The 26,309-nt window shown below is 49.0% G+C and overlaps 1 protein-coding gene across 4 annotated transcripts in view; it reads right to left on the bottom strand.

The window, feature by feature from the left end:
- Gckiii (Germinal centre kinase III) overlaps positions 1 to 26,309 on the bottom strand; it is a 114,816-nt gene that overhangs the window by 24,823 nt on the left and 63,684 nt on the right. For 2 of the 4 annotated variants that reach the window (XM_076790107.1, XM_076790105.1), the window contains exons 2-3: positions 18,431 to 19,021; positions 1,066 to 1,290 (exon numbers count right to left, since the gene is read on the bottom strand). In XM_076790107.1, the coding sequence (XP_076646222.1) occupies positions 1,066 to 1,290; positions 18,431 to 18,727 (522 nt within the window). In that variant the 5' untranslated portion in view covers positions 18,728 to 19,021. The remainder of the gene's footprint in view (positions 1 to 1,065; positions 1,291 to 18,430; positions 19,022 to 26,309) is intronic. The other 2 variants (XM_076790106.1, XM_076790114.1) reach the window with 1 other exon arrangement.

Here is a 26,309-nt window from a genome sequence, read left to right as displayed (position 1 = left end):
AGCGCGCCTAACAGTGGACCAAGCACAGGGTTCGCGCTCTCGTTCCACCTCCGAAAATATTGTGTGAGACCGTCGGCTCGGAACGGCGACAGAAAGGCGTGGCACTCTTTCCATGGACTCTTCCCTCCCTTTTGTATTTTCTTTTTGTCCGTAGCCGTGCCGCAACACGCGATACTCCCGCTGCGGTTTTTTACGCCCGACACACGCGCGAAACTGACCACGGTGATTTCGTTCGAGCGCGCGCAACCTGTGGTTTCCGTTTCGATCGTAAAACACGTGGTCGGAGGAGCCGCGACTGAGTTATTCGACAAGCGACCCCAACAACGGTTCTAATAGCGCGGAGCGTCGGCTGGGCTTTATAGGCTGGTTCGCAATTAGTCACGCCGAGAAAAACGCCGAGGCGATGGCCAACGATTTGCAAGTAGAGCCGAAGCGGCGGATAGCTCGGATTCTTCGGATTTTTTTGCGAAAGGAGTGCCCCCCGTGAAACGCGGAGTGTTTAAAAAGGCGACTCTGTTTATTCATAAAATGTTTCTCGGTCTTCGACGCTTTGCCTGCTATTCAAATTTTTGTTTCTACCTTACAAGGAGAGGCCACGTCCTTCGGGTCACCGATTCGGTTGAAACTTTGCACACTTATAGATCTCGTTCTCCTCTTTACGAATATATACCATTATAGGGGCAGATACCCAATACTTTTCGAGATATTGATGATTGAAGTTTCATTATTTCCCATGTAATTCCGTATTTTTTCTAGCCTACACCAAGAGTCGATGTGGCGCAACGGTAGCGTGCCATGTTTTCAGCCGGATGACCAGGGTTCAAATCCTGCCGACTAACGCACTTTTTTTAAAATTTCATTATGTTTTATCATTGCATATTTATATTATTAATTTCAAACGAATAAATTTCACGCATAAAATTGCATTTTGAATTACAAATAACATGTATTTCGTATTTCACAATTCCATTTAAATTATATAATCAACACGGATCAGACAGGATCGTGGCCTCTCCTTGTTAGATCTAAATCGAAAAGCGTCGACTAGTTGGAACGAAGCATTACCTTGAGATAGGACCCATAATATTTGGTGACGTATGGGCTGTCGCATTGCGACAGCACCATGATCTCCTGCTGTATGTCTTCGATCTCATCTTCCGCCTCCTCGAGATCGATGATCTTGATGGCAACAACTTGCTGGGTCCTGTTGTCGATCCCCTTGAACACCTCGCCGAAGCTACCCTTTCCGATCCGTTCTTGTTTTGTGAATATCAGCTCTGGGTCCACCTTCTGTAACAGGGAGCAAAGTTGTCTCGTTTAGTCGGGTTGCCCGTCGACGGAGTTAACGGCGAACGACGTCGACGACGTCGACGACGAAACAGAGAACGACGGAGAAAGAAGAGGGAGAAAGTAACCGGGCAGGCTTTCAGCGAGATTTCCCGACCGGCGAGGGTTTTTGGCAAATCTCGCGGGCACCGCGACAGTGAAAGTTTCCGCGGACTTTAACGACGGACCGAGTTCGCGATTGCGGTAGTTTTAACAAATTTTCGCGACGACTCGCCGCGTGCGAGTCTCCGGCTTTTGGCAAAGTTCGCGAAGCAGTCGAGGAAGGCGGGCTGTCAGCGAAGTAGAAGACGCATATTCCTGATGGCCGTGGTCCGTTCTTCGTGGCTCTCGTTCCTTTCCTCGTGGAGGAACGCGTGGCGAGAACGGTGCACGTTTCTGTCCCGGATATCGCTTCCTTGCCGATAACTGCCGCCTCTGGCTCGAAGTTGACCGATATCTTCGAGGTATGTGCAAGATACAGTGATTTCTCTATATATGTCGCCAAGGCCTGGATGATAAACGTCGCGGAATTATCCCCACTACCGCAGGGTATACCCAGTGAGGGTCCACGAAGCTCGAGAGGCCTCGGTATGTTTTCTGGACGATCACGACACTGGCGAGACCCGTGTTGTTGACATATATCGAGAATTCACTGTACTCTTGGAGAACGGACTTTCCGGGAATAGTTGCGTACAAGTTTAGCTTCCCGTTGGTCGACTTCTGCATAATTTAAGTGGATCGGAAACGAAAATATTAGAGGACCGAAAATAATTCACGAACGTATTCGGAATAGTAGAGTTCCGATAACGATGCATTCGTTTTAAAAATATGTATTCGTTTTTATTATGGAGGAGAACAGCGGACAGCGCACTTCCCAAACACCGGGAAAAGGCGTCAGATTTATACTCGGTGTTTGCGCGATGCTGTTTTCTAAAAACGGCGTCTCGACAAAGTTTCAACACGAGTCGCAACTAGGATGTGTCCGAGTGCTGTCGCGCCGGGATAAAATTAAGCGACGCGTCATCCTCGAAAGGATCCGAGATTCGCGAGGCGGATCCACGCGGGACTTTCTTCGACCGCCTGTCCTTCGGAAGCTAATAAATGCAGTTATGCCCGGCCCCCAGAAATGCAGTTCTCCTTGGCTCCTTTCTAACTGATGACACGTGACGTCAGACCGGGTAGCGGATGAAAGTGTATAATCGATCGCGCGCGTTCTCTTGATTAGGCTCGATGCAATCGGCTTGCGGCAGCCGAGCTGCAATTGCATAACCGCGCTTGCACATCGGAACGCTATTTCTCACGGTTTTACCGGGAAAGCAAGAGCGATACCGATCCCGAAAAACATCTTTTAGCGCGTGGTTTTTTCTTTCGAAGAAAATAAAATAAAGCTATCATAAAATTTTGTCGATGTACAGCTTTGGATAGACGCTCCGATGATAACATAATTAACGAGGAGCGGGATGCGAGAGGAGAGAGTCACGGGTCGCCGGACTCTCCGGAAAGGAGAACGCTAAAAGCGCGGGGAATAAAATCGATAGCCTGTAAATTCATCGAGGCGTTGAGACACTCTCGAACGCCGGCGACAGCGTCGTCGGTGGGCTCCCGAGGAAATTTGCAAAGCAGATTTTCCGCATTTTCGTCGACCGGCTGGTCTCCAGCCTCGCTTTCCTCTGTTCGCAATCTGCCTGGCCACTGATACGAACCTCCTATCCGCGTTACTTTCCTCGCGGGACGAGCAAACACCGGAGGATTCTAAAATAAAGGGAAAAGGGGGGGGGGGGGAGAGAGAGAGAGAGAGAAAGAGAAAAGTCGGTCTGTTTATCGACGTTTTCATCTCCCGGTGGGATCCTTCGGTGTTCTCGACTTCCCAGGAAAACGACGTTCCTCCAATCGAATGCCGGAGACCCGTTGTCTTTTACTATAATTTTCCTCGAAAAGATTCCACGAAGATTTCCGCGGAGCAACTGGGATCCATTCGGTTAGGAGGAAGTGATTTCCTACTGGCTTGTTTAGTATTTTCAAAATTCGTTACGATCGTCGAGGTCTGTACCGTCATCAGGAATAATATAACGTGAGGGTTTGAAGGGCCAAGGGTAGTCACGTGAGTTTTTCACAGCCGTTGCAATTACTGACAATACAACTGAGCAGTAACTGTTTCTCCAGGTTTCCAAAACTCCAAGTGAATTATGCTACGACAGTCCCACCAACTGCACAGTAACACCTTCCTAAGTGATAAGCTAGGTTTAGGGGTTGATATTGCGGTTTGATTTGCAAAAAGCCATTGCTTGGAACGCTTTATGTTATCATAAAGAATCCATTTTTCATCTCCGGCAACGATTCTGCTAAGAAATGGATCTCTACGAAATCTGAATATCCAATGAAGTGCAAATTGATCGACGAATATTCTTGTTGGTCTCAGATACTTGATGCGGTAGTCATACTCCTTGCCTACATGCCTTTCCCATTTCATGTAGATGCCATGGTATAGTTGACCATGTGGACCTAATTTTGGATCAGCTTCCACTAGAGATTTTAGGGTGTCATTACCAAATTCAACTGGTCGCCCACTTCGAGGCCTGTCAGAGAGATCACAATCACCAGCAGCAAACCTCCTGAACCAACGTTGACACTTGTTGACCTTCAATACATCTCCATAAACATCGCAAATTTTCTTTGTTATTACCGTTGCATTAAATCCCGCATGAAAATGACCAATTATACAATGACGAATATGAACATCAGAAGGTACGGACGCCGCTATTTTATTACTGGGTTGTAAACAAAAATTATACTTTTTAGAATATTTTGAACACAGGCTGCGTGACCGAAAACTGTAAAAGAATACGCGTTTCCTCTTCAATGATGGATAATTGATTACTTATGGGTTCCCCTAATATTACCAAATATCTGCATAATCTCGTCAGCTCCTAACCAGAGCGCACTAAATTGAACATTCCTCTTTCGAATGAGCCCGTTGGCAGCGAAAAATATTCTTAGAATAAGGACGAAAAGTTGAGGCACGGAAGACCATTTTTCGCTTAATTCAGTCGGTAACGTAGTCACTCTACCTTATCGTGAATTAAGGAGTCTTGGCTCTTAACGGCAGAGAACCGCGGGCCCTCTCTTTGTCTCTCTCTCTCTCTCTCTTTTTTCAGAGAAGAGATTTTTCACTAAGATGCTTTATCGGGATCCATCGGAATTCGGGCGAGTCAACTTCGGGGTTTCAACTTGGGGTAACCCCGGAGATCAGTGACCCCGGGTCTCTCCTCTCCAGCCAGCCGTTTAACTTTCCGATCGCGTTTCCCGCGGAGGATCAATTGGCCCGAAAACACCAGCGAAAAAAGGAAGCCGCGGAAGCAGGTAGGCAGTGGAAGTTGCCGAGGGTTGAAAGGGGGCAGAAGAGAGAACAGTCTTCGAGCGAAGGATGGAAAAAAATTGGAACGAACAGCCTCCGAGCGGCCTGAATTCCCTTCCTTTTCTTTCGAGCGTAAACCGCTGTCGTTACGGCGATTAGAGCCGGCCGTTACTCGCGTTTCCGGGTGCCAAGAGGGAAGAGATGAAAAACCGAAGAATCGCGTCGGCGAGAGGAGGGAATTGGCTGCGCTTGCAACGGACAGAAAGCGAAGAGTAGGAGAACGATGAGGAGGAGGAGGAGGATGAGGAAGGGAAAGGAAGGGGAGTAGAAGGTTGTCGTGTGATGTTGCTGCAGCGGAGTCGAGAGGCGGCAGGAACATCTTAGCCCCTTTTCCCGTCTGCTTGTCGGGCGTACTGCATGAAACTCACGACACAAATTATAATTAGCGGGTGTCAGCGGCACAGAGAGCGGGAGAGTCGGGGCACGTAGGTGGTTAAAGTGCCGACAAGGGAAGCTGGAGAGCACCGGCTGCCGCCTCCGTTCCGCGCGCCGGTTCGTCATCATTTTCTCCGGATTCTTGGCCCGATCTCGTCGCCTGATAGCCGCATAATCAAAGGATAAACACCGGTAGCCGGATTTTCCTCGGAACTGATCAAAAGGAACCTTTCTCTCTTACGCCGGATCCACGGATCCTAAGGTATCCGGATCCAACCGCGTCAAGGATTAATCCAGCGATTCCTTCGTCGGACTTCACGGTCGTCGGCTAATGGAGTCTCGCGCAAAAACCGTGATTAAAAGTTCCTATCGCCGCTCTGCGTTCCGTTCGAGAGAGGCTTCGGGGCTTCTTGCTACCCCCGTGCAGATATTAACCAAGTTCGCGGACGCTTCAAAACCCTCCCGCTTCGTTTATCCGGTTTTTATCGCGTTACTCGCGCGAGGGAAAACTTCCGGCGGGAAGAACGGAATTAGGTGCGGGCGTTTAGAAGCCACGACCCTCTCGACGCACGCTGTACCACCTCCGCCATCCCTTTTTGCCGGGAATTTACACGTCGTCTCGTAAGAACCAAGTTTGTTGTTCGCTCTCGACAGAATATTCCACAAGGCATTCTCGGCTTTGCGCGATACCACGCGTTCGTGGTCGGAGGGATCTGGAAATCTCGCCGGAGAATCAGGGAGGAGTGTTAAATTGGTCGTCTTCTCCGTTTTCGAACGTTTTATATTAAAAGTGTAAACGGACCACGGACCGAGGACAGCGATAGGGGAGCGAGTACGAGGACGCTCTGTTTATGTTTTCACACTACCGAATGCTTCCGATGAGTCTCTCTGTGTGTGTGTGGCCGTGCGTTGCGGTCGAGTCGACCTAGACGCCAGTTAGCCGTTGGCCAAACTCGGCAACGGTACGTTCCTTGATAAAGTGTGAACATTTCCTTGGCTATCTCATTGGCAGTCCATCTTTATTCTATAATCCTGCCCATTTTGGTTCTAATTGAACAGAAGAGAATCAAAGAGAATTAAATAGCATAGCCTAATAGGATTTTCACTGATCGCGTTATATCAGGAAGAAGTAGCTAAAGTAGCTCAGGATATTCTTTTAAATAATAATCCGGTAAAGAAATGATCAGATTACGATGCTAGGATTAGCTAGGACAAATATGTGTCCTTATCCGGTAGGATTTTCAGTGATCGTGTTATATTAGGAAGAAGTAGCTAAAAAAGTAGCTCAGGATATTCTTCTAAATAATAATCCCGTAAAGAAATGATTAGATTAAGATGCTAGGATTGCCTAGGACAAATATGTGTCCTTATCCGGTAACGCAGAGGATGGGGGGATTGAGTAAAGGATTTATGATCGTGGTGGTGGTTGGGTTCGGTTAAGACGAGTGTCGCGTTCGAGATGCAAAGGAAGGAATAATTGAAGTAGAAAAACGTGAGCGGCGTCGTCGCGATTACGGGGCAGACCGAGTACACAATTTGAGGTTCTCGGAAGTTAATAAAGCTCGTCGCGAGCACGGCCAGTGAATTATACCAGCGCGTGGTCAGACAATTAGCGGGGAAGTCGGTGCTCTGCTGGGTGGGCCGTTGTTGCCGGCTGGACCGCCGCGATACAGCACAGAGAACCGAGCACCGAGCACGGAGCACGGGCACGGCAAGCCAGTGATTCTGTTACGGTACGCACGGCGAGAGAGTAACCAGAATGCTGATGGACAAGTTGCCCGCTCGAAAACTGAATTATCCGTCGGCCTCGCGTCGAAAGGCTCGCCAGCCGCTGCGTTACGGTCTGCACGGCTGCCGACCCAGTTATGCTCGCGCGGACCGATGTTATATAATTGACAGAGCGATACCGCCATCGAGCAATTAATACCTCCAGCTCGGTACCATTGTGTGAAATCACTACCGGGGCACGGCCGCCTACAAAACTAGGCCGGTGAACGTTCGTTTTCGCTCCGAGCCAGAGCCGGAGTCGGCTTCCATCAGGATAAACAAATTCAGACGTTTACGCGCGACCGGGAATAAATAATGGGCCAATAAACGTTAACGGGACTTGAATATTTTCGCGTGAAACATCGTACGGTGGGGATACGCACCGACGGAATTCCATTCGAGCGAGGCTGCCTCGGTACACCCGGTAGACGAGCGTGTTAATTAGGAATCGAGTCTCTCTGTCTTTCTCGCGCGCGGTTCCTCGACGACGACGACGTGTCTGAAAGTCGCGGACGTGTCCAAACAAGCGCATATATCTTCGCACAAGCCGCTGCCAACTTCCTTACGCTGCCTTCAGGCTTTCGCAACGTGACAAGTCTATTTTAACGACGGCTCCCGGCTCGTTTTCCAACTCGGATCCAAATACTCGCGTCCAAACCACGAGTACTTGGACATCAAAGTCCAAGTCAACGAGAACAACATCTCTCGAACGTAAGTATCTCTGGTCTTTTTTTTTTTTTTCTTTAAGAGATGTCATCCGTGAATCGGAGAAGTCGACGAATTCGCAGACGATCTTAACTGGAATTAATTAGAGCTACCAGACGAGGAGTTTTATCTCACCTGAGGCAAGCCGACGGTGTTTACGAGCAGAAACGACACCCGAGGTGTGAAGCACCTCGAGTTTTATCTCCAGAGATAATTATTTATCGCTAACTGCCGCGAGTTTCTCCCGATTCCCGGGTACAGCACGCTCGGCTGAATGCTCGCGACTGCTCGGAATTAATGTTTAAGGTGCGAAGCCGGGGCGAACACGCCTCGCGTGTTAGGCCAGACGCTGCCGGTGTTCTAGGGTCAATCAGCAGTGTCAACAGCGGCAATGATAGAACGGGCAAACAAAATCTACGGCGCCGCGGGATTACAATGTGTAACTGGATCTGAGATGCGAGGGAGCCAGGCGTTCGCGTGGAAATTCGGTGAATTTCGACGATAGTCTTACCGTTGTCTGCCGTGTTCCTTCGAGTCGATGGGAAAGACCATGTTATCGGAATATCTTAAGAATATCTTATCGGGACATAGGACCTCGACGCATAATCCAGACTGCGATTGTTCGCTAATCCACGAACATTGAAAAACCTGGAGAATGCAATGAACGATCGCAGGCCTGATAATGGACTGATACGATCGCTAAGAACGCAGAAGAAATATTTGCAACTTTTTAAATCGGCTCCACGACACGCAAGACTAAATGTTACAGGCGTGTAACAAAGGGGAACAAAGGGGATTGTATTAGGGAGACCCATAAGTAATCAATAATTTTGAAATCTAAAACAAACTTTGTAGTAAATTCAAGTTTTTATTTCTTAATTTATTGTACAATCTCGATCATTATCAAGGATAATTTGCCATCTTTCCTGCAAGTTTTCAATCCTCCTCTTATAGAAATCCAGGGTTCCTGAAGCAAAATATGCCTCCTTACATCTTCTACAGAAGTGAATGTTTTATTTCTTAAATAATGCTCCAGAGATCTGAAAAGATAGTCAGAGGGAGCAATATCCGATGAGTCCGGGGGGTGTGGTAAAACTTCCCATTGCAATTCTTCGATTTTTTCCTGAGTGAGTTTCGCTGTATGCGGCCGGGCATTGTTAATTTTCAGTACTACACCCTTTCAGTGGACTAATGATGCCCTCTTTTTCAATAGTTCTGAATACAGCCGTTGTAATTGCTGACAATACAACTCGGCAATAACTGTTTCTCCAGGGTTCAACACCTCAAAGTGAATTATGTCACGACAGTCCCACCAAATGCACAGTAATGTAGGAATATTTTAATGGAAAACTCCTACGTCTTAGGTGTGACGTATCGGGTGGAGTGATCTCGTACCGATTTCACTATAGTCCTTTATACTCTTTCGACAACTCGACTCTCAAACGACAATTCAATATTCAATATCTCATCAACTCACTCGCTCGCGACTCTCGCTCTACTGTCTGACTCTCTACCGACTGACACTCTACCGACTGACACTCTCCCTACTGACTGACATAACATCCCTCGCATTCGTCCCTTTTATACAAGGCCCACTCTCATTCTCTCTTTATCAGTTTCACATCCATTCGAAAAACCCAAACAGTCACGTACGCCCTGCGCTTGGCGCCCCTAAACACTTTACTCTTGTCACCGAGACCCAAACACTCTTCTTTCACACTTCGGCCCAAACAGACTTCCTTTCACGCAGGACCCAAACACGTTGGCGCCACGTTATCGCGTCTACAGCCACTCTGAACAATCATTCTAATACAATGTCTCATTCATAACCCTACAGTAACACCTTTCTAAGCGATAAGCTAGGTTTAGGGGTTGATATTGCGGTTTGATTTGCAGAAAGCCATTGCTTGGAACGCTTTATGTTATCATAAAGAACCCATTTTTCATCTCCAGTAACGATTCTGCTAAGAAATGGATCTCTACGAAATCTGGATAGCAATCAAGTGCAAATTGATCGACGAATATTCTTGTTGGTCTCGGATAATTGATGAGGTACCTATATTCCTTGCCTATATGGCTTTCCTATTTCGTGTAGGTGCCTTTGTATAGTTGACCATGTGGACCCAAGGCTTCTCGATAATTCTGGTATACCTAATTTTGGATCAGCTTCCACTAGAGATTTTAGGGTGTTATTATCACATTCAACTGGTCGCCCACTTCGAGGCCTGTCAGAGAGATCATAATCGCCAGCAGCACACCTTCTGAACCAACGTTGCCACTTGTTGACCTTCAATACATCTCCATAAACATCGCAAATTTTCTTTGTTGTTACCGTTGCGTTAAATCCCGCATGAAAATGAAAAAGTATGCAATGACGAATATGATCCTTGGAAGGTACGGACACCGCTATTTTATTACTGGGTTGTAAAGAAAAATTATACTTTTTAGAATATTTTGAACACAGGCTGCTTTACCGAAAACTGTAAAAGAATACGTGTTCCCTCTCCAACGATCGGTACAGAAATGATGGCAAAACAAATTCTTTGCAAATAATTGATTACTTATGGATACCCCTAACATATTTCACGCGCTAAACCCATGCTCGGTCCGAAAAGGCCAGGCATACAAAAAGGGACCCTCGCACCCCGACAGAACCGAACTACTTTCTGGGCAGCAATTTAACCGACGCGAGGCGAAAGTCATGGAAAAAAAGGCGGCCGGCGGGGCGCGGCGTTACGTTCGGCGGCGTTTTCACAAAGCGTTACGCGACCGTCGACCCGTGAAACAAGACGTAATAATATAGTCGAGCCCGATGAAAACCCGAGGAGAGACCAGTGACCTTTAACTTCGTCGGAGAAAGTGACGGCCGAAGGAGATCGGGATTGTGCCCGGCCAGACGGTAGGAGAACGTGCCACGGGGCACGAGCCGGTATTTTTAATCGCGTCCTTGCTCATACCGGCGATCGATTTTCCGCCGGTGTATATCGGTTAAAACCGAGATAAATCTCCCCCAGTTCCGTAAATAAACGCGCTCCTCGTGCCGGAACCTACCTGCCGGCTTTGTCTGTCTATTGTCGGTTGATTCCACTTGTCTTAATAATAACGCGTCGATACGGTACTCTCTCTCTCTCTCTCTCTCTCTCTCCCTTCGAAACAAATTTAACTGATACCGCACGGTACGTGTATCTTGGTCAAGATAAGTATATTCACGCACTTACTGTATTTAACTAGTAGCGAGAATGTAAATTCTCGTTTTACCGTTAGGGGATTATAAAGAAGTTCCAGTCGCGGCGAGTATAAAGAAGATCGTCGTGCAACGGGTTAATTGAATTACACGCGAAAACCGTTCGAATTGAAATAAACGTTGGAGAGTCGGACACGCGAGCGGAGACGGTAAGTAACGAACAGACGAGCCGAGCGTTCTTCGCGAGTCTGGAGGCAGGATTTTCCCGAAAAGGAAGCCACGCATCCACGATTCCGAGGTATCCTCTGTCTCGGGGAACCGAGCGGTAGCGATCGGCGATTCGTGGAATGCCTAATCAGCAAAATTGACGTCGATACCAGGAAACGTCGGTCAGAAGTGGACCAAGACGATTTTCTAACGAGGCCGTTAGATAATTGTCGAGGATTCCACGGCGTTGGCTTGCCATTACAACCGGCCATATTTCCATAAAAATTCAATCGGCGATCGTGGGGAGCGTCAGGTTGGTGTCGCTTCGAGAAAGATTCTGGAAGGACCAAGGGAGGGGCGAGGAGCTTCAAAATTCGAAAGTAGTTCAACGAGCTGTGTGTGTGTGTTAGCGCCATGTGCCGTTCGACCTCGTTCGCCGCGAGAGTAATTCGTTGCGCGAAAGGGAGCTGAAATTAAAGTTTAAACGGCACTTGAAGGGGCCGAGCGTGCCGAGCGGAGCCGCGTCGGTGGTCCGACGGGGGCGTCCCGACGCTCCGCGTCTTGAGAATCGCGTGCTCGCCGCAGCTGTGAAGCGAATGAAAATCATCGGGAGCGCGCGGCCCGTATTTGCCTAAGAAAATAAGTACTGGCTTCTCGGTCTACTAATGTCCGCGGCGCGAGCATTAACGAGCGTGATCGTGACACCTTTCTAATTCCACGCGAAGAAACCGTCTCCGCTCTCCCGTCTCTCGCGGATAAATATCGAAATCAGGGAAACGCTCGGCAGAGGCGAGGCAAGGCGACGCGACGCGAATTCGTAGCGCGCCGAATGGAAAATCCGAGCAGCGATCTCGCTAATTGCAAAGTTTAATCCGACGAGTGAAAATCATTTTTTCCTGAAATCCCGCGCGGTCCTCGACGCTCGTGCGTTGAATTTTCCCGGCGAACGCGGGAAACGGAGCGCGAGCCCGCTCGAGTGACAACCCGCGCCGCTGTTCTTCTCTTTCGAAAAGCCGTTAAGCCTCGCCGGAGATATATTTTTCGTGCTTTAATTTCACTGTCGAGCCAGGTTCTCCGTGTACGTCGACAGCTGCATCGTGAATATTCATCTGCGGCCGGCGCCGAACCTCGATTTTTCCGGGTCGCGTGAATTCACCGCCGAGACTGCCGGCGCGGCGCACTGTGGTCCAGATCGAGGAATTAGCTGCTCACATAGATTTTAGCATTGTTTCAAGACTTAAAGTCATAGTAAAGTAGGTCATTGGATTCGTCTTGACGTCAGCTATAATATTATTAAGTAAAAAATATATGGTGAAAATTAAAAAATCAAGGTGTCATTTATTTTTTATTTAAAAAATTTTGTTTCAATTTTGTATGTTGAACTTTATGAGTAATTACTGATTCATTTTTGTTGGAAACATTTTCTTATTAGAGCACCGAAAATGCCCGAAAAATTGAGAAAACGTGTGAATAATGAATGATATTTAGCATATTATTGAAACAAATGGTAATATTTGAAGTCTGCCGTCGCAGGTGTATTTCTTATGAAAAGACTGTGTGTCTTTTTTGCCATGTACACCATTTTCCTATCTGTTGTAGTTTCTAAGATTTTCGTGGAAAATGTTGTTTACCCTCGACTTTCAGGTTTGGACCTTAGCTGTTGCCAGGTCTTGAAATAATAAAACAATCTTCAATTCTGGAGATAATGTGTTTTTTTTATCTTAAATTGCAATTATTTGGCTGTCTTATCTTAAAAGAATCATATGACAATCTTAGGGATCTGTTAACATTCCGCGCGGTTCCGGTCACGGAGGCGCATTAAACAATAATAACGTTTGTACCGGGACTGAATGGGATGTGAATTTTGCATGATTTCATAGAGAAACGTGTATTGAAAATAATACACTTTGATACAATGCGGAACTATATGGAACTCAAAAGATATCCTTTACTAATGATGGAAAACTTTGAAGATTCCCTTTAATTTACTGAGCATTGTTATTTCAATAAACTATAAATATTAAATCTTAGTACACAAGATATAGACAAATACTATTCATTTGAAACAAAATTGGACACATAATATTAAATAGATTCTCCAGGATATGAATAAGAAATGTAATTTTTTCGGTGAAAAATAGGATTCATAAAATGTTGATTTTTACATGCTTGTTCTAATCAGACTGTTTAATAAATCCTGTTGATTTCACCGTTTTCGAATGTCACGGACATTTAAGAAGCAATATAGATTCGATAAACATCGATATGAGCAAGTTGCTTTTTTATCAAATGAATAGCTAATTCCTCGACCTGAACCACAGCGCGGCGCATCGTCTCTAATAACAGAATATCTCGCTCGTTTTCGATCTGAGAACTCGATTTTGGACATTCAAATTTCGAGGTTCGATCAGCAACGGTTTGGATCAGGAACGCGCGAGTTCTCGCGATCCGAGTCCCGGATAGAAAGGATAATCTAAATGTCATCGGGTTTATATCGTGGATTCGATCTTTGACGAAAGTAGTCGGCGCTCGTGGCGTGGTACGATCCGAAGAAACTTGTTCGATCGGATGTTCCGCCGCGCCTCATTTGTATTCGAACGTGTCGATTCGCGCCGACGAACAGTTATCCAGAAAGCGTTAATATCTGTGGAAAAGACTGGGAGGGCGTGTAGAGCCTCGGCCGATGATCGTTCGTCGCCGCGCGTTGGAACACCGGCCACGATCTAACGGAACACATGTTCTTCGACGTTTGCCGATGCAACGCACGAGTCCACGCGGACCGATACCATTCACGGGAAACTCACTTACTCTTCGCTTATGTATGCCGGCCGAACGATAGATTATGGTCAATCGCGTGCAGAATGCGGTAACGACTGCGCCGTGAAGATTGAAACCGTACCTAGAGGAACAAGTACCTCGTAAACATCGCAGCCTCGCGAGTTCTACGAACCCGTCGACAGCTTTCGACGATGTTACCCGTCGAGAATTTTCCGTCGATCGATCGATCATCGACGAGTCGGTAAAAATCACACTCTATTCTTTTTACGGCGCTCCTCGAGGGGTTTATAATTAGCAGCGGCGAGAAGAGGCGAAGCTTAAGACCGTTTATTTTGAACGCTCTGAGTATCGGAATTTTGCCGAGGACCCTTCGCGCCGGTGTACTTTCGTCGTCGTCGTCGTCGAAAAAATAATCTTTTTGGGCACGCGGCGAGCGAACCACCAACCTCGAGAGGCGACCTTGCACTGGCCTCGCTCGATCTCGTACGAAAGAGGAAAGGAAAAAAGCGCGCTCGCGCCCGCATCGACGCACACACAAACGTACACAGACACACATAGAGAGAGAAAGAGAGAAAGAGAGAGAGAGAGAGAGAAAACCGTCTCCTCGAGAGATCTTACGGTCCTCGAGAATCCTGTTACACCGGTATTTCCTTGCTGCACCGGGATAATCTCTATAAGACGTTCTTTTGTCGACGTCTTCTCTTTGTCGAAGCTAGCTTTCCAATTACGCGCGGCGGAACGGTTGAAAAAGATGCCTGGCCAGCATAATCGCCGTCCACCGGTCGTGACTTTAATCGATCGGCTCGCGACCGAGCGAATTTCTCTGCTCGATCGCGAACCCGATTCGCCCGATCCGCGGGAGCCGCCCTTTTAATTGGGGAAGCGGGGGAGGTTCGCGGTGCGAGAGGTATCGTTTCTCGCTCGACCGCGAACTACCGTGTCTTTCCCTTCGATTTCTCGGTCCCGGCGGTCTCGGGCCGGGTCGGGCCGAACTCCGAGGCGTTCGATCGAATTGCTCGAAACGCGACACCAAGACCACTTTCTAGTATCTCGACGCGTCTCCGGTTGCCTACGGGACTCTGAGGTTAGGGTTGAGCGAAGCTCTTCTGCTCGCTCGGTGAAAACTGGTCCCTCCCGTCGAGGAACCGGGGGCCCTATCGCATTCTCACCGCGTCTCGCCGCGTGCGTGCGCGTCGATGTCAATCTCAAGGCTTCGAGGCACGGTCTGCTTAAACAGCACACCATGGAACTGCTGCTTCTGCTCTTGCCTCTGCTTCTACATCTGCCTCTGCTTGCCAGGAAAGCTGACGCTGTTCCGAAGAGGTTGCCCGATAACTCTCTCCCCCCCCCCTTTGTATTCTCGCCACCAGACGGAAACACGATCGGTTCTGCCCTCCCCGAAATTATACATCCATCAATCTTCGTCGAAAGTCCCTTGGCAGCATCGTCGCTTTGTTCAACTTCGGTTCACCGAGTCGAGGAAAATTTCATTACAAAGCTGAATGGCCTAGTAAGTGCCGCGGCTCCGTTGTCGACCCGGTGCGCAAGAATTTTTATAGATTATCGATTTACGAAGTAACCTTCTAAGTTGTTCGCTCGACGATAATGCGCCGAAGGAATGCAGAAGAGCCGAATGGTCTTTGTTTAGATTTTTAAAAGCGGCACGCGAAACCAGAGGGGAATACGAACCGGACACCGGGTAGATTCGGTGGCATTCCTTCACGGCTGACTTTAAGTCTCATATGGTATTCCAAGACGTGCTTTTCTAGATACCCGCGACGCATAAGAGGATTCTGTTCCCTCGCCTTTCTCTTTCTCCGCCGTATATCCTCCTTCACTTTTTCTCGACCGCGACCAATTGACTCTCGGTAGCCGAAACTAGTCTGACGCCGAGTAGTCCCGAGGATGATGGATTAACTTTTAATCGCGCCCTTTTCGAGAGACCACCGTCGTGGCCCACTCGACGCGAAAAGATTCCTCTGAAGCTGGAACCCGCCCGTGCCCGGGGGATTCCACGTGAAAGCGAAGCTCCCAATCAGAGTCCTATAAATCCCGAGTGATCGATACATTTATCGGGAAGAGCCTGCGGATCCGACCTCCCCCTGGGGATTTCTTCGAATACATGTTACGTTTCTCTTACGGAAAGACAACCGCGCTGCGTATGCCCTTATTTTAGAAACCGTCTCCCAATTTTTGAAAACCTTCCACCTCCGTTCATCTTGTCCGACTTCTCCCACTAATACCCAAGTTACGAACTACAGTGAATTCTCGATATATGTCAACAACACTCCTCGGCGTCCGAGGCCTCTCGGGGTATACTCCGCGGTAGCGGGGATAATTCTGCGACGTTTATCACCCAGGCCTTGTCGACATATACAGGGTGTTCATTTGAAACTTTCCAGCCGAATATCTCGAAAAGTATGAAAGATATTAAAAAAGTGTAAAACACGTGTCTAAGGATTTCGAGGGGGAAAGAGAGGGGCGGTATCAGTTTTTTATTTGGGTGGCGTTTTCAAGGCCATTTGAAGGTCTACTTTTGTATTGTACGTAAAAAAACCAGCAATTTTCGTAGGATAGTTTTTTTTAATCTGCGCACTAGTTTCGGAGATATTTAAAGAGAAGTAGAGCGAGTCATACTTATACTGCGAAAAAGTTTGTAATTTCTTTATAACTGTAACAAATTTTCAAAATGTTATTATTATTATTATTGTTATATTTCGTTTATTTTAAAGTGGTCGCATTAACTGCTAGGTCATTAGCGACCACATGGTTTACAATCGAATATAGAAGAGTAGGTTACGGTTAATATTTACATTGTGGTGGGGTACAGCAAAAAACAAATTTATAACAGTTTATATATATCGATAGATTTAAAAAACAGGAGGACGTTTCCAGTGTTGTCCTCGCTTAAATTTGCTTGAGGTCATTGTCGATGGAAAATCTGGATCATTGTGAAGAGAATTTAGGACATTCGAGTAGGATACGTTGGATATTTTGTCTTCGTTGTTTTCTAAACAATAATACAGACGATTCTCAGATTCTGAACGAACATTTTTGAAGGTATCTGTTGGAATAGCTCTACATTCCTGTACAATTCTGCAACGCAAATCGTTGACGCTTCCTGGTTGTGTTTTATAAACAATGGACTTTAAGTGTCCTCACTAAAAGAAGTTGACTGGAGTTAGATCTGGTGATCTTGGTGGCCACTCAATAACACCTCTTCTATCGATCCATCTTAGTGCGAATCGATTGTTTAACCATTGGCGAACTGGTAACGTGTGATGCGGAAGAGCACCATCACGTTGGAGGTACAAACGTTCTTCATTTAAGAAAAAAATTGCCGTTTTCATCTCTTTGGTTTTCAAGACTTTCTGTTATAAGTGGATCAATGATGTCGTCCAGTAAATTTAAATACAGATTGCCATTCAAATTCTCTTGGAAAAACAGAGGACCTATAATAACATTTCCTAAAATGCCTGCCCAAACATTTATTTTTTCCGGCCATTGAGTATTACTTTTTCTAATAAGATGTGGGTTTTCGTCGCTTCAATAACGACAGTTATAACGATTTACAGCATTCTTGAAGAAAAAAGTGCATTCGTCACTAAAACAAATGTTTTTAATTAGATTAGGAGTGACGTTGATCATATTTGTTAATTCCTCACAAAACTCAATCCGCTTGTCAAAGTCATCTTCCAATAGCTTTTGATGCAACTTCATTTTATAAGGATGAAACTTGTTATGTTTAAGTAATTTGTGCACAGATCCCACTGATACACCAGTTACCATCGAAACTTGTCGAATTGAACTAGTAGGATTCACAGTAAACTGTCCTATAATTTCGATTTGATCAGCTTCTTTTATGAATTTTGGCTGGTTCCCTTTTAAATTTGTCACCGATCCTGTTTCCTTACACTTTGCAACTAATTCTGACACGTACATATGAGAAACATGTGTATCAGGATGTCTCTCATTAAATGTCGCAGCAGTCCGACGAGCACACTCATCAGCTCCATAAATAAAAATTATTTCTACTCGTTCTCCTATTAATTGTACTACGATATAGTATCTCTTATTACGATGATTCACACATGACTAAGTAGTACAATCTTATATTGAAAGACAGATAACATAAACAAGAGATCAATAGAGGACAATTTTGTTTTCAAACGGTACGTGCTAGTACAACTGGAAAACATCAACGATTTGCGTCAAAGAATTTCACACAAAAGTATGCCTCGCTCTACCTCTCTTTAAATATCCCCGAAAAAAGTGCGCGGATAAAAAAAAGTATCCTACGAAAATTGCTGGTCTTTTTACGGACAATAAGATCCTATAATACAAAAATATAGGTTTCCATTTGGAAAAACGAAGTTGACCTTCAAATGACCTTGAAAACGCTGCCCCCCTCTTTCTTTAATATCCTTCAAACTTTTCGAGATATTCGGCTGGAAAGTTTTCAAATGAACACCCTGTACAGAGAAATCACTGTATTCTGGAACAGCCTACCGTAATCCCGTTGTACTTGTACACTTCGTTAAGCTGCCGAAAGAGTGGCGTCGCCGTCGAGTGAGATTATGAAGTTTCGAGGTCCACCGAAAGCGAGTTAGCGGGGACCGGTGAAAAAATCAGAGCGTCAATCGAAAGGGGTAGGTGTCTCGCGGCAAACTCACCGAGGGGGTGGTGCTCCTGTTAGTCCCGGGCCTGGTATGCGGAAGGGACGTGCTCTTAAGGTTGGCAGAACCGTTCCCGGAGGGAGGAGGTGGTCTTTGGCTTTCCCTTCTGGAGGGTGGTGGCGGCGGATGCGACAGAGGCCTGGCCGTGTTCCTGGGATGCTGCGCCCCTTGAAATTGCCCCCAGGGTTGGCGTGGCACGTAGCCGACGTAACCGCCGGAAACGAATTGCGCGGAGCCGTTTAGGTGCGGCGGTGCCATTACCGCCGTCTGCTGCGGCTGACCGCCGTTTCGCATTTTTACCGCCGCGATTCTCGCGTTTCCGTCAAATCCTCGGCCTCGAACACACTGGGCGATCCTCACTGGGTCAACATTCCACTATGGTGGCGAGACGCAGCACCTCTTCCCCGCCCCCGAAAAGCATTTGGGGTTGATTTACGTACACTCGCACTGTGCTCACTTCTTCGAACAAATCCTTTTCCCGCAACTTCAATCATCCGCGTCTTCACGCTGCATGGCGATTCGCCTACTCCTCGTACGATCCCACTTTTATTTAGCTTTTTCGCTTATCCGACGGTGCACAGGCTGTTCCTGCAATCGGACAGGCGCGATTCCCCATGAAAACTTTGGTCGATCAAGCTCCCGTGGGTGTAGGGAGACCCGGTATATCGTAGGACAAGGGAGAGAACTACAGTTCCGAACTAATTTCCAAAGTCCCGGAGCGTGTTGCGTACTTCAAGAGTTTAGAAACTAGTTTAGAACTCGGCGTTGTCCCTCTATTTTTATCAATGCGTCGAATCGACAGACGGCCAGACGAACGACGGATTAGTTACAGCAGACTTCTGGAACTCTCGAACGAGCTGTCGCGGATCCGTCGTAGATGAAGACATCGACCGTTCTCGCGCGCTAATAAAATTCGTTTCAGGGTATATTCCGGGGCAACCCGTCGTCGGGCGGGAAGATTAACGAGCGCGTGGGTGTCACGGCGCGGAATTCGCAGAAGCCGTCACGCGATTTCCATCGAATTGCCCGCGGTTTTCGCGGTAGACCAATCTACGTGGTATCGGTGCCTGTGCGTCGAATTTCTGTGCGAGCCTGTCCTTAGCTGATCGATCTCGTTCCCGGCTGACCCGGATTGTCGTCGATATCGGTTCGTCTATTTTTACCGGCTGCGCCCTAGTGTTTTCGCATTTTCTACGCGAAGCATTTCTCCCGCGACATCGGAAAACTCGCGTGTCGATCGTTCATTCGAACATTCTTAAATAATGTTTCAACGTGTCGGAGGTTTCATGTTGAGCCGAAATCGACCAGGGGTCTTTCGAGGCCGACTGGTAACTACGGTGACTATAGAGCTGCTCCCCGAAACCGGAAGGTCTCTCGAGCGATCCGAAGGGAGCTAGGAGCGGTACACGCCTTGCGGGCAGCCGAGAAAGAGGAAAATTGAGGCTATCCACTCGGAAAACCGCCTGCTGCTGCATCGAATCGCTCTTTCTCGCCTCTTTCTTGAAACCGGTGCCCTTTGCACCTCGGCTCCCGCTACCGTGAAACCGGCGAACCGTTCGCGGAACCATTGTCCCCTTTGCCACCGTAAGTAACCGAGAAGGGAAGAGCCGAGACAAAAGAAAGGAGCGACTCTCGGCCACAGGAGAGCCTTGACGGAATCGTGTCCAGTCTCTTTCTCCGCAAGAGAGACAAGCGTTCGGAGCCCGCGAGAACGCGGTGGCTCGCAGGAAGAACGAGGGCACCCACCGTAAACTTGGTAAACTCGGGCCTATAAACTCGGCCCGTTGATCGTAAAATCGTCGAAAGTTACAGCTCTGGATGTTACGTGGAAATTTCACATCGGCGTCGTGGCGTCGGCTACCGGTTCCGAGATTTCGACGGCCATTGAAAGAAACGAGGCCGTAGCCGTAATTTTGGAGCCGATCGTGCTACGTACCGAGGATTTCCAACCGTTGTGGATCGAAGGCAGCGAGCGCAAAGTGGTCGGTGTGTTTAATTAAAACGGTGCAAGTTCAGTGCCAAACACCGCGCGACCGGCCGAATAAAAATAGGAACGCCGGCGAAGATAATAATCTGGGTCAGCCGAGTGCAAGATTCGATGCAGGCGCGATCGGATTGGATTTCTGTTTGCGCTGGCACGTGAACGGAATATCGATCATCGGAGAGGACGCGGCAACCTGGCCAGACCCCGGAGAGAAGGTGAGACAGAGAAGAACAGAGAGTCGACTAAAAGCACGGAAGCATCTTTCATCGAACAGGTCAAGATCGGTATTCCGATCTACCGCGAATCATTTCGACGAACTCACGAAACCCCCTCGGTCCTCCCTTTTCCCTGCGTCCAGGCGATTTAAATTCATTGGGCAAAGAGGTTTCGTCCTGATGAATATTCAGCGTAATGAGTCGACGGCGTTCTCGATCTATCAACGTCGCCCGCCGCCGATCTGCCTCGTAGATTGTCCGAGTAATGGTCCCGCGCGGCTGGCAAAGAGACCGGTCCCGATCGGCAGACTGAAAATTGTTCGCAGAATAAAAAGAAGGAAAACCCTCGAAATACTCGGAAAGGATCGAAAGGTTCGATCGAAGAGCATCGATCGGGAGACTGTACTGGAGAAGGGAGAGCGGACGCGTCGCTCGTGATCACGCAACCGATCGGTCACGCTCGAGTAATTTCCAGGGTGGCAGCTTCCGGCGGAAGCGTGCGTAGAAGATCGAGTTCGCTGCGCCATCGATGCTCGGCCACGGCTCTAAATCACCGAGTCCAGGCGATTAACTCGGCCCTCGAGATAATCCCCGATCGAGCGGAGGGAAAGAAAGAGAGCGAGAGACCGTTTCCAGGATCGTCGATTCGCTGAGCAATTTGTTATAAATCCCGCTCCTTTTTTTCGCCACTTTTTGCGCGGACCGGGTTTACGAAATGCTTCCCCGTTCTTTGTTCCCGGAGATTAGCAGCGAACTTTCTACTCGATATAACCCGCGGCAGTGGAAACGGCCGACCACGGTCAGACATCCCACCCCCACCCCCCGCCACGGTGGACCGACAACTCTTAATTACTCGAAGCTCCCGGGAATTACGTAAAGTATTCGAAACGTTATTAATTCCGGGGGGCGGCGGGACAAAGCGCGAGGAAAGTTTCGCCGTTTAAGGAGCTGGAACCGCGGAACGAAGCAAGCAAAACAGTCGCCGAGGCGAGGCGCGAACCGATAAATTGAAAGTTTCAATGGACACGCCGCGCCTCGCCTCACCGCGGCGTCTGCGTCTGCGGCACGGATCGTCCGACCGGAACCAGCCGACTTTCAACTTCGCGCGAAACAACCCCCGAGGGGAACGATTGTCGACGCCCGGTGCATAATTCGCGAGGGTCTAATTACATTCGGCGTTGTTTCGCCGAGTTCGGCGACGTCTGGAAGAACTCTCGATTTCAGTCGCCGTCTAGAATTTCGGTCTCGCCGAGCTCCGAGCTCGCCTCGGGATTAATCATCCGGCAAGTTCGTAAAGAAACTCCGCGCGGGAAGGACGTCTCGCGGATGGAGAAGCGTGATCGCGATTTCTTTCGACCGTCGCGCGTGTCGCACGTTCCTAGGTCGTCCGTTACTCGGAATAATTGGGCCTCGACGGGCTGCACGTGCTCGTCCGACGATGCACGCGCTTTCCTCGCCACGTTGGTATTCGCTGGCCGAGCATTAATTGTTAATCGTGACGCGTAGGCGGATACGAAAGCGTGGCTTTATTAGGACACAACGCGCCGTGGGATCGGCCGTAGCCCTGTGCTCGCTGACTATTTACGGGCCGCGCTTCGAATCGGGAAAGGAATCCCCCGTGGCGGAGCTCGGGTTCGCACGAAAAGACTCTGTCAACCGCTCGCTCCTGACGCTCGACGAGAAAATGGAAAGCGTTCTGCAAATTTAATCAAAGACCTTGCGCGGTGAAACCTCGCTCTCGACTGTAGGGGTTTCAGCATTCTTTGCGAATCGCTAAACTGTTTACCGAGAACGGTTGTTGGCCGACGAGAATAAATGTAAAGGTCGGGGGAAATAGAATTTTGTTTCGAATAGACGACTCAATAAACGTCAACAGCTCGAAATCAGAATGCACCGAAAACGGGATTGGACGAACGGACGGCGGCGTTTCACGGTTAAGTAGATTCGTCCTTCAGCGGCCAGACACGCGACGCGTCCCTCGACGGGGTAGAGCATCTTGGGAGAAACGAGGCGTACGAATCGCGAAACACTCCGGAAATCAGTTGCACGGGGAGGAGGGTGGTCTATCGACCAAACTCTCAAAGAAATTTCCCTTAGCAACGGCGCTCGGAGGACGGTCCTCGGTTTTAGCCGAGCTCTATTTCTCGACCGGCTCGGAGGAGACATTAGGCGAACGCGTTTCCGCGATACAATGGAGGATCGCTCGGAGTTAGAAACGCGCCCCTGCGACTCGTTTCCCTCTGCGAGAAGAAAAGAGCTCTGTCGCGCCGGGACAGAGAGGGCGGGACGGCCGAGGGGAGAAAGCGGGGAGAAAATGAGAAAATAACGGAAAAATTCGTGTAAAGCGACAGCTCGTGTCTCCATGGCCGCGGCGTAATCCCCTTAATCGTTCCCGCGCTCCTAACATCAACGGGCCGAGTGTGCCGGCTGTCGCCAGCCTGGACTCCGAGTGAAATACCTTTCTAACCGAGCGAGAGAAACGAAACGGTCGGAATCGAGGCTCGGGCGAAACTCGGGCATTCATTCGAACGATGCCGCGCGTATTGTATGCAAGTTGCCCGGACCCAGGACAGAGAGGGGAGGGGAAAATCGTTGGAAAAATTAGCGACTTTCATTACGGGCAGCGCCGGGTGCGGTAAACGACGCGCGACGAGAATCCCGGCCGATTCGGCCTCCGCGAAATGGAGCACATTTTTCGTTTCGGCTCGCGCTTATGCGACCCCGACGCAGCTGGCACGCGCTCGCTCGCAACTTCCCATATTACGGCGCGATAACTTCTTGTGTAACTTTTCAACGAGGGACGACGGCGTAACGGGATCCGTTCGCCACGGTTCGGCTCGGCACCGCTCGGCTCGGCTCGGCTCGGCTCGGCACGGCTCAGCTCAGCTCGACTAGCCGCGATTAGAATCCGCGTTTTCCAACCGGTAGCCACCTGCTGCACCGAGCAGCGATCGATCGAATCGGTCGAACGCGTAACCGGGAGGGGAAATTGAACGGGAAAGCACCGCTTTCTCTGCCGCTGCACGAAGAAATAGCGTTTGATCTCCGCGAAGATCGACAAGCTGCGATTTCTGACCTGTTCGAATCAGCTGTCTCCTTATTTTCGTTTCATTCGAGGTAGGTGCACGGATTAAACGCGTTTACTTGGGACTACTTGAGTTTGCAGATGTTGCAGAGGACATCGGGAGCTAGTAGGGGAACTTGGAAAGTAGTTGGGATTGTTTCTAGAGCCCTGCGAAGCTGGCAGAGTACGCGAACTTCTGCTCGATGAACTACGCAGACGGCCAAGTATTTAAACGCCGACGAACCAACCTGTAAAACAATTTAACTCGTGGATAGAAATCCCGAAAAAGTCGCGAGTATATCATCGTCTGGATCCGAGGTATTCCGTGACGGAGTGTTTGCTCGATTATCGCCTCGCGACAATCGCGTCAGTTGATTACTAATTCCTGGAACGGAATCCGCTAATAACGCGTTTCCAAGGATCGATCGACATGTTATCGTCGGCGAGGCAGAGCTTGTCCGGGCTGGAACGGTCCGCGGAGTGGTTTTCTGCGCTCCGAGCTGGATTTCGTGCGCCGTGTAACGTTCTAATGGCAGGAAATGCAAACGCGGAGAGACGCGGCGAGGCGAAGAGCGGCGCGGATTGGCGCACGAACGTGCGTGAGGCGATAAAAAGAATATCGGTCAGTGACTTTCGCTCGAGCTCGCCGCTCCGAGAGCCAGACGGCTTGGCTCACGAATGATATCGTTTCCTGATTTATCCGTGCACAGTCTGATTAGCATTCGAGCCGATTCCCCCGCCGAGACGGGAATTACTTTTCATTCGCGCGCACGGAGAGATGGGAATCGGGTACAGCGGGGATATAGCAAACAGGCGGAGCTGTTCGGTATCTCGCCGGAGTTAGGCTCGGCAAAAGGGTGTTCCGGCGCACAGAAAATATTCCACCGGGAGCTCGAAGCAATCTCTCGCAGCTGTAAGCCGCGCGGAAGCTTTCTAAAGGCCTGAACGAACGAGCGACACAGACGCGCGGCCCTCTGAAAGGAGGATGCGGCCTGTCTTGACTCGCCCTGTCTCGCCTGGCCGTACGGTCTGCTCGCGAAACGCCTAATTTATATAACGCTACTCGGCCAGGTCGATCCCTTTTCTCCTTCCGCGCGCGGCGTTCTAGTGAAAGTGAGCGCGAACAGCGCAGCGGCGTCGAGCGGATAACCGGCGCGGCACGACGGATACGCCAAACTCGTTCGTCCACGCCGATCGACGATTCCATGGAAACCCGTTCGTTTTTTCGCGCTCCACCGACGTGTCCGGTGGACGGTGGTCGGTTGGTTACGAGGGTGACATTTCGCGAAAACCTGCGCTCCCGGCTCGCGTCCGCTTTCGAAAGACCCGACACGTCAACCTGTTCGCGTTTAACCGCTGTGGGACAGGAAACGGCGCGGAGCTTTTGCTACGGGTGGTTGATCTCAAAAATCCATTTCGATCGCGACAGCGCCGTGGGAAAGTAGTCTATGCTATCCTTACAATTTTTATTTTAATATCGCCCGACTCTGGCGAGTACATTCTACTGACTCAAAAGCGACCGTAACTCTTTACCCAGCGACTACGTTGATCAGAGTCTCGTTCGATCACGAGATAGAAGCCGTAGGAAATGTTGATTCTCGACGTCTCCGTTGGAGCAGAGGTCTAAGAAGCGATGTCAGAAATATTTCGTCCGAAAGGAGAGCTTTAGAACGAGACGCGTGACCCGTTGGAAAGCAAAGGGTTGCGAGACGGATCTCGGAGAACGGAGGACGAGGAGAAGCGCGACAGAAAAGCACCGAGAAGCAATAAGAAGAAGCAACTTTCCACGCTGTCCCGATCGTAATTGGCCGGGGATGGACGATCGGGGCTTCTCTTACGGTTAATTGCAAAAACGCGCGGCGTAAAAGCCTCCTAAAAGAGAACGTCGTATTTCACGTGGAAAGTTTAACGTCCAGCGGCCGGTGGCGCTTTAAAGCGTCCGCTTTATTGCTTCCCCGCGGGCTCGCCAGTGTTCCCCGGCATTTTTCTTTGGAACTTCAAACGGATGTCAATGATCGCGGGTCCTTCTCTCGTGCGCGCCCGAGACAGAGCGCTTTTCTTCCTGCGCATCGGGACTCAAGGCTGTTTTTGCATTGCTAACCAAAAGAACCTTCTCGCGGAGATTAAAGCGCGATTAAAGCCCAAGGAGAGAATCCGGACGGAGAGAGGAAACGCGATCCTTGAATATTTTCCCGGTTAATTACCGGCGGCGACGGAGCGCTTTTCATTCGGTGGCCGGACGAAGAGTTAAGTAACGACCACTTTCACTCATTTCCACGAACGATCCCTCCCCGGCTCCCTCCTCACAGTCTCTTTTTTTTCCTCCCGATATAAATATGATTCTCGACCGTTTTCCATGAAAATTCACAGGCCCGCGGGACCACGAAATTTCGCGAGCATCTTCTCACGTTTTTCACGGCTTTCGACTGAAAGCCAAGGCTGTCTCTCCGATCGTTCTTTTTTTTCCGCCGATACCTGCGAGAACGCGACTGCTTTCCAGGCAAATATTTTCCTCGACACGTCGGTGGTTCGCTCTGTTTTCACCATCCGCAGAACCCGATCCCCCGTTCGCGGAGAAATAATTATTTCGAGCAGTCTCCTCCTCCCTCGCGC

Source organism: Halictus rubicundus, chromosome 1, assembly GCF_050948215.1.
Source record: "Halictus rubicundus isolate RS-2024b chromosome 1, iyHalRubi1_principal, whole genome shotgun sequence".
Taxonomy (NCBI): domain Eukaryota; kingdom Metazoa; phylum Arthropoda; class Insecta; order Hymenoptera; family Halictidae; genus Halictus; species Halictus rubicundus.
This window is presented reverse-complemented; position numbering and strand designations above follow the sequence as displayed.